Genomic DNA, 14078 nt, shown 5'->3' with positions numbered 1-14078 from the left:
ATCTTACCCCTCCTCTGTTGTAAAGCATCGTCTCCTAAGTAGTGGGGTAGTAGAGATGGGGGGCAGGAATCACCTCTGGCAACCAATGCACGCCTTTGGTTTCAGATAGTACAGGGGCAGACAAGTCTAAGAAGCCTGGGACAAAAAAATGCATGGCCCTCTAGCAGCTATGGTGGCTCCTTTACCAGAAGGATTGGATTTAGCGTTAACTCTGGAAATGCATACTCAATTCTGACCAAACTAAGCCTCCTAGAGCAAAATCTACATTAGGGCAATGTCAGGGGACTGCCATCGGAACAGGGGAGGGAGGCAGGGGGCCCGTTGGGATACAGAGAGCCTCCAAAGCTCCTGAGAAGCAGTTCCTCTTCCAGCGGTGGGAAAAGCCACACCTTCAGTGGTGAAGAGAGGGAAGGGGCCAGCCAAGTGAAGAGAGGGCTCGAGGATGCTGCTGAGAGCCCCAGCGCCTCACCTCGCCAGGCTGGCCAGGAGGGACGCACGCCACTTCCATCGCCCAGCTTGCACAGAGGCGTGAAACACAAGGAGGGGAGGAGGAGGTTTCGGGTGCCGAAGTTCTTATGTTGGGGGAGAAGCCGGAAGGGGCCACTCCCAGATTCTGCAAGTGACTAAGACAGACATGAACTTGGTAGATCTGCACTGTAAGTAGTTTGCACAATAAAACCTGTAAAAGACAGGTCGGAGTCTTGCCTGGTTACGCACAAGCAACAGCATCTGACAGGTAAGTAAAAAGACCGACTCTGGGGTTGCAGCGCTCATCTCGCTTTATTGGCCGAGGGAGCCGGCTTACAGCTTCCGGGTCATGTGGCCAGCATGACTAAGCCGCTTCTGGCAAACCAGAGCAGCGCACAGAAACGCCGTTTACCTTCCCGCCGGAGCGGTACCTATTTATCTATTTGCACTTTGATGTGCTTTCGAAGTGCTAGGTTGGCAGGAAGCAACAAAAACAAACATGGAAAGTAGCTGCAGTTGAACATGTAATTTGGCCATCAGCCACACCTAGTTTTTCCTGAAGTGATTAACCAGTGCCTGAACTGTAGCACCATCTGAGTCTACTAATTGGGGTGGGTACAGGGGTACATGGCTATAAGTGGAGCCCTCCCCTCCCCACATTTAAGATCTTAACATGCCAAACTTAAAGGCTATGGTGGAAGCTGAACACATTAGTTTTCAAAGTGTAGGAAATTATTTTGTATGGAGGTCACCCCACCAGCTATCTAAAGTGGTGTAGCCCAGACGCAGGCTGATCACTTCACTCAAAACTAGGTGCAAATGGAGGCTACAGTTCAGTTTTTAAGCAGAAGGGGAATAAAGCAAACAATCACCTGGGTTTGTCCATATGTCCCGTCATAATGCTTCTGCTTTGTCAGCCATTTGACTATGGGACCAACAGCATCAAACTTCCTCATTTTCAGCAGGGCCAGCAGAGCATAGGATGTGCCTTCGATGTTGTAGGTGTGAGCATTATATTCCTCCCAACGATTCTTACCTAAATACCAGCAATGAAATAGATCCTTGTTAAACAGATCCTGATGGGCGGATGAGCTCAATGTCCTAAGGACCCACCCAGTTCCCACCAGTTTCCATTAAGAGATTATCAATGTACTACATAATACATTATAAATTAAAAACTGCCTGTCACTTGCCTGCAAGCCTCTTCCCTCCCCCAGCCATTGGGCCAAGCTGCTGTGATGCAGCATTTGTTTATGAACAAATTTACAACAGCTATGGAAGCGCAGAATTTTGAAAACCAGTGCAAGAAACAAAATATCTGTTTGTCACAGAATGATAGAATTGGAAGGGATCCCAAGTGTCATCTAGACCACCCCCCTTGTTTCAAGGAAGAAGCCAGCAACCATTAAAAGACAGCCCTGAGGCTCATCCACACAGGCACAAGCACCCACAACCACACAGCATTTCATCCACTCTTTTTCAGGCTTCACACACTGATTCCATAAACTTAGAGTCTGGGACTCAAACATCGCTTCTGCTCCTCGACGGCTCATGCATCCCCTTCCAACAAGTAAAGCAAATGCAAAAAGTCCCTTTCCCCTCCACTGTTGTATTTGGCTTCATTTGGCACCCACAACCACCACAGGGCCCTTTCCTTCTCTTGCAGACACAACCTTTCCATTTCTCCCCAACAGCAGAAGGAACAAGGCGGCCAGGAGGGAGAGGGAAGGGTGCATGGAGTCAGGATATGCTCCCTTGGTACTCTGAAAAGCATTCCCAGTTCCCACAGGGCAGCCGCTCACAGGCTGCTTTTGGCCTGGCTGCTACCACTGTCCTTCTTCCTAGAAGTCTTCCAAGCTGCTCCTTACAGGAACAGCTTGTTGTGACGTGGGGTTTGCGATTTCAGCTCTCTTGACATAATATGCTGGAGACAGTTCTGTAGTAACACTTCTTTATTAAAGCAAACAAGACTGAGAACTGAGGAGGGCAGAGCTACATTTATAGGGACAGGGAACTAGCTAGAAAGGATACATTTTGGAGGGAACAATATCAGGCAATCACAGTCCTGCCTTTTGGAGGAAACCAATAAGACAGAGGATCCAAATACAGCAGCTTAAATGAACCAATAGTAGCTGTACCCTCTGGAACCAAAAGGCAGTTACTTTACCCTAATGCACATACAGACAATAATAATACAGATATAAAATCCTTTGACTCAATACACAACACAGCTCATCTTCAAAACCTGACCATGTTTTTTCTTGTATTGAGTGTGCTGCCGCAAACGTACCTCTTGATGCTTCCATGAGTACCTTGTCATCATTAAGCCTTCCTGCCAGGGCTAAAGCATAAGCCGTGAGGGCCACAGTGTAAGGTCTTTGCAACTTCCCATATTGTCTTAATAAATACTCAGAAGCTTTGGTGATGCTGCTCTCTAGAATCTGGGTAAAAAGGACAAAATATACACTGTAGGAGTGTTTGGGAGAACAACTGCAGACATTATGTATTTCATGCAAACGTAATGCAATAAAGCGCCAGGGGCTGCACTACTGAGCCCAGTCTCCTTTGGTTGAGAAAGCAAATTAGATTCAGGGAGCCTTTCTAAAATCTGTGTTATTTATAAATATACAAGCAGAGCACAGCAGGAGCAAATGGTCACTTCTACAAGCAGGCATCAGATCCTGATAGAGCGCTCCTGCCAGAACCTTATTTACAAATTTATCTTCCCACCATTCTTACTACCAAAGAAATGGAAAAAGCCAAGGCTGCTTACAAAAGTTAAAAGAGAAAACACCATTAAATAACAAATAAAATAACACACAAACAGCAGCAGCAATGGAGACCTCTCTCATCTCCCTGCCAGCCAAAACTCAGAGGGATGTGCAAAAGGGACTGTGAGGGGTGGACAGGTACTTACATTGACTTGATCCTTGCAGATGTCTTTGGACTCCAGCAATGCAATCAGGACGAAAGCTGTTAATGACACTTCTGGTTCAGCGCCCTTATAACCTCCCTGGAAGGAAGCGGGGGGGGGGCAAGAACAATTGAATGTGTTTGGTTCACACAAACAGATCTCCCACCAAAAACATAGCTCAGAAGTACAGGCAGTGGGGTGGGGAGGAAGGTGGGGAAGCAAGCCTGAAAATTAAGAACCCAAATGATTTTAAAAGATTTTTTTGTCTTCCGCTTTCCCCCAGCTTTTGCAGATTGCATATCCCCTGGGAAGCTATTTGTCTTTGTGGTTTGCACAACGACAGCACTACAGAAAAGTAACACAGCAGCAGCTGTAGGTAGGGGTGTATTTCACCACCATGTCCTCTTTGTGAACCCCTCTACAGTGGTTCCTCGGGTTAAGAATTTAATTTGTTCCAGTGGTCCGTTCTTAACCTGAAACTGTTCTTAACCTGAAGCACCACTTTAGCTAATGGGGCCTCCTGCTGCCGCTGGAGCATGATTTCTGTTCTCATCCTGAAGCAAAGTTCTTAGCCTGAGGTAATATTTCTGCATTAGTGGAGTCTGTAACCTGAAGCGTATGTAACCCAAGGTACCACTGTATAAAGAACCTGGCCTACAGGAAACTCTCATCAGACAAAAGCCTTGAGGGACCACCTGCCTGCAAGACAGTCTATCAACTGATTCTTCTGAATTAGGAACCAGAAAATACATGGATTTGTTATCAGAAAGGACAAGAAGCAGAAAGAAAGCCTACCATCTCTCCACCATCTCTCTGTGCGCAAACACAGATTATGTATCTAGGCCAGGGGTGCCCAAACTTTTTCAAAGAGGGCCAGATTTGATCAAGTGACCATTCGCGAGGGCCAACCAAAATTGTTGAGCTTTTTTAATAATAATAATAATAATAATTTATTATTTGTACCCCGCCCATCTGTCTGGGTTTCCCCAGCCACTCTGGGCGGCTTCCAACAAAGATGAAAAATACACTAAAATGTCACATATTAAAAACTTCCCTGAACAGGGCTGCCTTCAGATGTCTTCTGAATGTCAGGTAGTTGTTTATCGCTTTGACATCTGATGGGAGGGCGTTCCACAGGGCGGGCGCCACTACCGAGAAGGCCCTCTGCCTGGTTCCTTGTAACTTGGCCTCTCGCAGTGAGGGAACCGCCAGAAGGCCCTCCCAGCTGGACCTCAGTGTCCGGGCAGAACGATGGGGGAGGAGACGCTCCTTCAGATATACTGGACCGAGGCCGTTTAGGGCTTTAAAGGTCAGCACCAACACTTTGAATTGTGCTCGGAAACGTACTGGGAGCCAATGTAGGTCTTTCAAGACCGGTGTTATATGGTCTCGGCGGCCACTCCCAGTCACCAGTCTAGCTGCCGCGTTCTGGATTGGTTGTAGTTTCCGGGTCACCTTCAAAGGTAGCCCCACGTAGAGCGCATTGCAGTAGTCCAAGCGGGAGATAACCAGAGCATGCACCACTCTGGCGAGACAGTCTGCAGGCAGACAGGGTCTCAGCCTACGTACCAGATGGAGCTTGTAAACAGCTGCCCTGGACACAGATTTGACCTGTGCTCCATGGACAGCTGTGAGTCCAAAATGACTCCCAGGCTCCTTTGGTCCTTCAGGGGCACAGTTACCCCATTCAGGACCAGGGAATCCTCCACACCTGCCCGCCTCCTGTCCCCCAAAAACAGTACTTCTGTCTTGTCAGGATTCAACCTCAATCTGTTAGCCACCATCCATCCTCCAACCGCCTCCAGACACTCACACAGGACCTTCACCGCCTTCACTGGTTCTGATTTAAAAGAGAGGTAGAGCTGGGTATCATCCGCATACTGATGAACACCCAGCCCAAACCTCCTGATTATCTCTCCCAGTGGCTGCATGTAAATGTTGAAAAGCATGGGGGAGAGGACAGAACCCTGAGGCACCCCACAAGTGAGAGCCCAGGGGTCTGAACACTCATCCCCCACCACCACTTTCTGAACACGGCCCAGGAGGAAGGAGCAGAACCACTGTATGACAGTGCCCCCAGCTCCCAGCCCCTCAAGACGGTCCAGAAGGATGTTATGGTCGATGGTATCAAACGCCGCTGAGAGATCCAGCAGAACTAGGAAACAGCTCTCACCTTTGTCCCTAGCCCGCTGGAGATCATCAACCAGTGCGACCAAGGCAGTTTCAGTCCCATGATGAGGCCTGAATCCCGACTGGAAGGGATCTAAATGGTCCGCTTCTTCCAGGCGTGCCTGGAGTTGTTCAGCAACCTCTCACTCAATCACCTTGCCCAAGAATGGAAGATTTGAGACTGGGCAATAATTGGCCATTGTGGCCGCATCTAAAGATGGTTTTTTAAGAAGCGGTTTACTAACCGCCTTTTTCAGCGGGTCTGGGAAGGCTCCCTCACGGAGGGAAGCATTCACCACCCCACGAAGCCCATCGCCCAGTCCTTCCTGGCTAGCTTTTATAAGCCAGGATGGGCAAGGATCCAGGAGACAGGTGGTCGGTTTCACTTGTCCAAGCAGCCTGTCCACATCCTCGGAGGTAACAGATTGGAATTGATCCCACACAACTTGACTAGACAGGACTCTAGCACTCTCCCGCCCTGGCCCTGCTCCCACGGTGGAGTCTACTTCTTCCCGAATCTGAGCGATTTTATCTGCAAAAAACTTTGCGAAATCATTGCAGGAGATCATGTGGCCCGTACTGGGCCCTGATGTCGCAGGTGGTTCCGCTAAATTGTGAACCACCTGAAAAAGTCTCCTGCTGCTGTTTTCTGCAGATGCAATAGAGGCGGCGAAGAAAGTCTTCTTCGCTGTCGCTATCGCCACTTAGTAGGCTCGACGTTGAGCTCTAACCTGTGTCCGGTCAGATTCGGAATGAGTTATCCGCCACCGGCACTCTAGCCGTCTCAACGATTGTTTCATTGCCCTCAGATCCGTGGAAAACCACGGGGCTGCCCGGGCTCCATGCAATCGGAGAGGGCGCTTCGGAGCCAAACAGTCAATAGCCCTGGTTAACTCCACATTCCAGCGGGCCACCAGGGAATCGGCTGAAAGGCCATCAACATGGGATAAAGCATCCCCTACCACTCTCTGGAAACCATTTGGATCCATTAAGTGGCGGGGGCGGACCATCTGAATCGGTCCCACCTCCCTGCAGAGGGGATGGGTCGCAGAGAAGTCCAGTTGCACCAGGAAGTGATCTGACCATGGCACTTCTTTCGTTTCGCTTTTACTTAGTGTCAGATCACTAACATCCATAGAGGTAAACACCAGGTCCAAGGCATGTCCGCGGCTATGGGTTGGGCCAGACTTATTCAGGGACAGCCCCATGGAGGCCATGCTTTCCACGATGTCCCGAGCAGCCCCTTGTAAGGTCGTGTTGGCATGGATGTTAAAATCCCCTAGGACAACCAAGCTAGGTGTCTCCAGGAGAACATCCACCACAACCTGAAGCAGCTCGGGCAGGGAATCCTTGGTGCAGCGGGGAGGTCGGTACACCAAAAGGAATTCTGTACTGCCCCTATTGCCCAACTTCCAGAACATGCACTCGGAAAACTGGGTCTTCCCAATAGGACGCCTGGTGCAAACTAATGACTTCCTAAAAATCACTGCAACCCCCCCTCCCCGCCCACATGACCTGGGTTGCTGTGCGTAAGAGAAACCTGGTGGACAAGCAGCGGCAAGGACAGGCCCATCTGCTTCATCCAACCAAGTCTCTGTTACACATGCCAGGTCAAGTCCTCCATCCATGATCAAGTCATGGATGGCAGTGGTCTTATGAATCATTGACCTGGCATTGCACAGCAGCACCTTCAGGTCATGTGGGTATCCCTTGCTGATTCTAGTATCCATCCGGTCAGGACCAGACCCGGAGGCAGGGATAGTCCTCAGACAATGACTAAACCTGCCTCCTCTGTAATGACATGGTCTGGTCTTAGCGTAACTTTAGGATTAAAGTTGTGGAGCTTTTTTTAGGGTTGAACTTGTGGAGCTTGTTTGACCCCAAGAAATAAACTGCCACAGGGGCCGCATAAACAGACTTTAGACATGCCTGATCTAAGCAATGTGGATCAACATAGATCAGGTTTTAGCTCCCTACAGAGGCTGCTCCATATGGTTGTGATTATAATGGCCTCTTGTCCATCGCAACCTCACTTTCGTGCCAATAAAGATATTCCTCCTTCACTGGAGGCTTTTAAGCAGAGGTTGGATGATCAGCTGTGATGGATGCTTTAGTTGATATTCCTGCATTGCTGTGGGTTGGGCTAAATGACCCTTAGGATCCCCCTTCAGCTTTACAGTTTTATGATTCTATTCAAGTCAAGCACCATTAGTAGCAGAAAGAAAGCACACCTGCATTTCTCCATGGATCATAGGGGCATCTTCATGGAAAATTCCATCTGGTTTCTGCTTCTCCAGAATCAACCACTTCACACCTCCACAGAGGATATCATTGTTAATAGAAGATACTATTCCTGAAGCCATGGCAAAGATTTTTATGACATAAGCTGTTAACCTGCAGAGAATATGATGCATCAGCTCCACCATTAAACAGGGGTAACATGTTGGGCACCTTAAAGGCTAACAAATTAATTATGGGGCAAGTTTTTGAATTACAACTTACTTATATCAGATGCATGTAGCACTGTCCTGCACTGAAGTTATACATATGTTAAAGGGAATGCAAGTTGAGTGGATATGTGCTTAACAACCAGCGATTGTGCACATTCCCCAGACTTCATTGAGAATGTTCACAATATCTACCCATGAAGAGCTAACTTGTGCACACCATCGTAACTACGGGACCGCTTCTCCTAGTGTGCCCCACGGAGGACCTTAAGGTCTGCAAATAATACCACCCTGAAGATCCCAGGCCCCAGGGAGATTAGACTGGCCCCAACCAGAGCCAGGGCCTTTTTGGCCATGGCCCTGGCCTGGTGGAACACTCTCTCACAAGAGACCAGAGCCCTGCAGGATTTGACATCTTTCTGCAGGGCCTGCAAGACGGAGCTGTTCCACCAGGCCTTTGGTCGGGGTTCAGTCTGATTCTTTTCTTTCTGTAGAAGAACAAGCATTAAAGAAGCCTCCTAGCTCACTCACAGGTCCTTTATAAGACCAGTAGTAACAGCTGACCCTGGAGAATATTAACTACTCCAAATTTTACCCGTGGACTGCCCTCTGTCCAGATTTTAATTTGCTCTGAACTAATTTTAAGATGTATTTTAATTAATTGATTGCCTGTTTTTATGTTCTTTGTATACTGTATTAGTTTTATGATGTTAGCCCAGCTCTGGCCAGGGAGGGCGGGGTACAAATAAAAATTTATTATTAAATTATTATTATTTCCCAATCAATACGTATAAACTCCAAAAGTCCTTGGGCAACGTTTATATAGCAACTGAATTTTGTATATTCTGTAGTCATAATGCACACTCTCCAACAGGCCTCTGAGTTGCCACATTTTGCACTTGTTTGCAGACCAACCTCAAGGGCAGCCCCACATAGAGTGCATTGCAGTAATCCAACCTGGAGGTTACCAGCACATGGACAACAGCGATCAAGTTATCCCAGTCCAGAAATGGCTGTATCTGTCTTACAAGCCTGTAGCTGATAAAAGGCACACCTAGCCACTGTGAGATGGATACAGCAATGGACCCCTTATATGGACCCTCATGGAAGGAAAGAATATTCCGAATCCAGTGGAAATTAGAAAATGTTTCCAGAGGTACTTTAAACAGTTGTATACACAAGGGCCACAGAAAGAGTTCGATATAGACCAATTCTTAAAGACAAATGGACTACAAAAAATCTCTCAAGAAAACAAGTTAATGTTGAACTATAAAATTACAGAACAGGAAGTGGAAGGTGCCATCCAGAATATGCAGTTGGGCAAATCTCCAGGGCCGGACGGTTTAACCGCAAAATACTATAGATCTTTGAAAGATTGGATAATTCAACCACTAAAGGAGGTTTGCAATGAAATTTTGGAGGGGGGAAAAGCGCCAGAGTCGTGGAAGGAAGCTTATATTACACTTATACCGAAAACTGAGTCTGAAAAGACACAACTTAAGAACTACCGCCCCATATCCCTGCTTAATGTGGATTACAAAATTTTTGCAGACATTTTGGCTAAAAGACTAAAAAAAGTATTAGTGGAGGAGATATATAAAGACCAAGCTGGCAGACACTTGTCTGATAACACGAGAAATATAATTAATATTTTGGAAAAACTGCAAGTGAATATTAACACTAAAGCAGTCTTAATATTTGTAGATGCGGAGAAAGCCTTCGACAATATTTCTTGGAGTTTTATGAAGAAAAATCTTCAGGGGATGGGGGTTGGTCAAGGTTTTGAAAACGGTATAGGTGCAATTTACTCAGAACAAAAGGCCAAACTAATTGTTAATAATGTGGTGAATTTAAGATAGAGAAAGGGACACGACAAGGCTGCCCAATTTCCCCATTGCTCTTTATTTCGGTCCTGGAGGTTTTGCTAAATATGATCAGAAGGGACCGTTTGATTAAAGGTATACAGGTCGGAGCTAAACAGTACAAATTGAAAGCTTTTGCAGATGACTTAGTACTGACATTACAGGAGCCAGAATCTAGTACTAAAAGAGTATTAGAATTGATTCAAGAATTTGGTCATGTGGCAGGATTTAAGCTGAACAAGTTAAGGTTCTTGAGAAAAACTTAACACCGATTGAGAAAGAGAGGTTTCAGAAGGAGACAGGTTTAACATTGGTTAAGAAAGTAAAATACCTGGGGGTTAATATGACCACTAAGAACTTAAACTTATTTAAAGACAATTATGAGAAATGTTGGTCAGAAGTGAAAAAGGATCTAGAAATATGGTCAAATATGGCTTTCCTTGTTAGGTCGAATTGCTGTTATAAAGATGAATGTATTGCCAAGAATGTTATTTTTGTTTCAATCATTGCAAATTTTGGACAAAATGGACTGTTTCAAGAAGTGGCAGAGAGACATTTCTAGATTTGTCTGGCAGGGCAAGAAGCCCAGAATAAAATTTAAAATACTAACTGATGTAAAGGAAAGAGGTGGATTTGCCCTGCCAGACCTTAAGCTCTATTATGAATCAGCAGCATTTTGCTGGCTGAAAGAATGGCTGCTTCTTGAGAACACAGACATTTTGGATTTAGAAGGTTATAATAACGTTTCTGGGTGGCATGCATATCTGTGGTATGACAAGGTTAAAGCACACAAAGCATTTAAAAATCATATTGTCAGGAAAGCATTGTTTAATGTCTGGATAAGATATAAAGATTTACTTGAAAACAAAACCCCAAGGTGGTTATCACCAATGGAAGCGAAGGCTCAGAAAAAGCTCAATATGGAGGCCAAATGGCCGAAATATTGGGAGATTTTGGAACAAGAAGGAGATAAATTGAAATTGCAGAGTTTTGAGAAATTAAAAGATAAAGTGCGAGGCTGGCTTCATTATCAAATAAGGGAGGCTTACAATTTGGACAAAAAAAATTGGCTTCCAGGTGGAAAAATCAAAATTGGAAACAGAACTGTTAGATCCCAAAACTAAGATACTTTCAAGAATGTATAACTTGCTGTTGAAATGGAATACTCAGGATGAAACGGTTAAATCTGCTATGACTAAATGGGCACAAGATGTTGGACATAACATTATGTTTGCTGACTGGGAACAGTTGTGGACCACAGGTATGAAATTTACGGCATGTAATGCCTTAAGAGAGAATATTATGAAAATGATATACAGGTGGTACATGACACCAGTCAAGCTTGCAAAAATCTATCATTTGCCCGATAATAAATGTTGGAAATGTAAAGAAAATGAAGGTACATTCTTTCACCTTTGGTGGACGTGCCCAAGGATAAAGGCTTTCTGGGAGATGATATATAATGAAATGAAAAAGGTATTTAAATATACCTTCTTGAAGAAACCAGAGGCCTTTCTCCTGGGCATGGTCGGCCAATTGGTGCCAAAGAAGGATAGAACTTTCTTTATGTACGCTACAACAGCAGCAAGAATACTCATCGCAAGGTATTGGAAGACACAAGATTTACCCACCCTGGAAGAGTGGCAGATGAAAGTGATAGACTATATGGAACTGGCGGAAATGACTGGCAGAATCCGGGACTAGGGAGAAGAGTTGGTGGAAGAAGATTGGAAGAAATTCAAAGACTATTTGCAGAAACATTGTAAAATTAATGAATGTTAAAATGATGTTGGATTGAAATCAAGCGGCCTTAGCAACAAGGTTAATAAGAATATGTAAAAATGGATTGATAACGGATGAAAATATATAGTTATAATATGTTGAGATATAGAATTAAGATAAAAGAAAGAGGGTAAGGATTTGCTGAATTAACCATGTGAACGGGAATACAAAAAAGGGAGGTGTGAGGAGGTCGGGGAAATAAGCAAATGAAATTTAAGATATGAAAAGATTGACTTGTTTTTAACTATTTTCTATTTATTTTTTCTGTATTTTGTATCTTTTTTTCTATGTATTTTTGTATTTTTTGTATCTTTTTTTTCTTTCTGTTTTCTTTTTATTCTGTAACTTTCTTCTTTTTGTAAAACTTTAATAAATATCTTTTTTTAAAAAAAAGTTATATGGACCCTCAAACAACCCACCCGCAGCACCTCCATCTTCCCAAGATTCATTGCCAGTTTGTTGGCCCTCATCCAACCTACCATTTTATCCAGGCAGCAGTCCGAGACTTACATGACCTTTCCTGATTCAAATATTACAGAGAAGTAGAGCTGGGTATCATCTGCATTCTGATTTCCTAATCTCCCAACCGCTTCACATACATGTTAAAATGGTGGCTGAACTATTGGAGCATTGCAATGTGCTTTACATGGGGGCTGTCTTTGAAAATGGTTCAGAAACTTCAGTTAAGTGCAAATTATGGCTGTTTGCCAGTTGCCAGGTTCTACATATACCCCCACTTAAATTCCAGCCACACTATATGTTTCCTCTCTCCCAGTGTACTCAAACCTTGGAAATTCACCTGAGACCCTTTCTCTGGGTCCTCCTTCTAAGGGAGGCTCAGAGATTAATGACAAAGGAGAGGGCCTTCTCAGTGGTGGCTCCCCATCTGCGGAACATCTTTTTGGCATCAGGTAAAAGCTCCCCCCCCCCCCCACACAAGGCTTTTTATGGACTGAGCTGATTTTGTCTGTTGTCAAATGTGCTGTTAAATCTTCTTCTGGCTATAGTGTATTCGTTGGTATGAGGAAAATTATGTTTTATATTAATTTTTACAGGTTTAATGAATTTATATTTTTTAGATGTAAGTTGCTTGGGCACCTTTTAGACACCAAGCAACTAATAATATTAAAATAATGAGAATGATGATATTAGTAATAATGATGATAATGAGAATGATGATATTAGTAATAATGATAATATACCCTACAGCATCCCACAGCACAACTGCCAAGGCGCCAAAACACAAAATGTTCTCTGAAATCGACCATGGAGAAAAGATCAGAACCACTGTACAACAGCCTCTCCAATACCCATCTCACTAAGTCAGCTCAGAAGGATACCCTGTCAATGGTTTCAAAAGATGCTGAGAGATAAATGAAGAAGAATTGGGTTACACCCTCCCTGCCCTTCTCCCAATAAGCGTCACTCATCAGGGCAACCAAGCCTGATAAGAGATCCATAACTAGGCCTGCATCCAGATTGTAATGGGGAGAAATAATCAGTTTCATTTAAGAGTACTTGCACTTTTTCCATCACAGCCTTTACAGTCACTTTCCCTCCAACATTTCTCCGAAGAAAATAGGGACGTCCTATTCTATTATTAATAATTATTGATTTGTTGTTGTTTTTGTTGTTGTCCCATCTGACTGGGATGCCCCAGCAACTCTGAGCAGCTGCCAACATACATTAAAACATAACAAGACATTAAACGTTTTTTTAAAAAAATCCCATACAGGCCTGCCTAGATGTCTTCTCAAGGTTGCATAGTTACTTAACTCCATACCCTCCAACATTTCTCCAATGAAAATAGGGACATCCTAAGGAAAATCGGGACATTCTAGGATCAAATCAGAAACTGGGATGCCTTTTGTAAATCTGGACTGTCCCTGGAAAATAGGGACATCGGGAGGGTCTGCTCCCTCAATCCACCAGGTCATATCCAATTCGTAAGTTTTAATAAGCCAAGAGGGGCAACAATTGAGGAGACATTATCGGCCGCATTGCTGAAAGGACCTTGTCCATGTTATCAGGCTACAATCAACATCTGGAAAGCTCATCCGTGATATATACTGCCATGTGAGAACTGCCTTTACCAAGTGCTGCTTTCGCGGTTTTTAAAGGCAGCGTAGGAGTGGTCTTCTTTCTTGTACGTCATCTGCTGGGTATAACCTAGAAAGGAAGGAAGAGAAACAGAACTCTGAAATGCTGCTTCAGCAGCTTAGACTAGGGGTCAGCAAGGCTTAAGCAGCCTGGTCTGCTTCACTCTCCCGGAGATCTCTCCGCAGGCTGGTTCACGCACGTGCATTCCTGTTAAGTTGTGGATGAACATATCAGACGACACAGCGATTCTTCAGACAGCTCTTGTTTATTCACAGGCCAGAAATGAACAGAAGCCAACCTGCTTATATAGAGCTGAACTACAAAGCAACAGTAACA

The 14078-nt window shown here is 44.7% G+C and overlaps 1 protein-coding gene across 1 annotated transcript in view; it reads right to left on the bottom strand.

Moving 5' to 3' along the window:
* Nucleotides 1–14078, bottom strand: part of C3 (complement C3) — a 132922-nt gene that overhangs the window by 84242 nt on the left and 34602 nt on the right. Inside the window, exons 25-29 of the mRNA XM_053371504.1 lie at nucleotides 13736–13811; nucleotides 7783–7945; nucleotides 3386–3481; nucleotides 2759–2909; nucleotides 1341–1504 (exon numbers count right to left, since the gene is read on the bottom strand). Of these exons, the coding sequence (XP_053227479.1) occupies nucleotides 1341–1504; nucleotides 2759–2909; nucleotides 3386–3481; nucleotides 7783–7945; nucleotides 13736–13811 (650 nt within the window). The remainder of the gene's footprint in view (nucleotides 1–1340; nucleotides 1505–2758; nucleotides 2910–3385; nucleotides 3482–7782; nucleotides 7946–13735; nucleotides 13812–14078) is intronic.

This window comes from Podarcis raffonei, chromosome 17 (assembly GCF_027172205.1).
Source record: "Podarcis raffonei isolate rPodRaf1 chromosome 17, rPodRaf1.pri, whole genome shotgun sequence".
NCBI lineage: Eukaryota > Metazoa > Chordata > Lepidosauria > Squamata > Lacertidae > Podarcis > Podarcis raffonei.
Note: the sequence above shows the minus strand (reverse complement) of the source record. Positions and strands in the feature narration are given on the sequence as shown.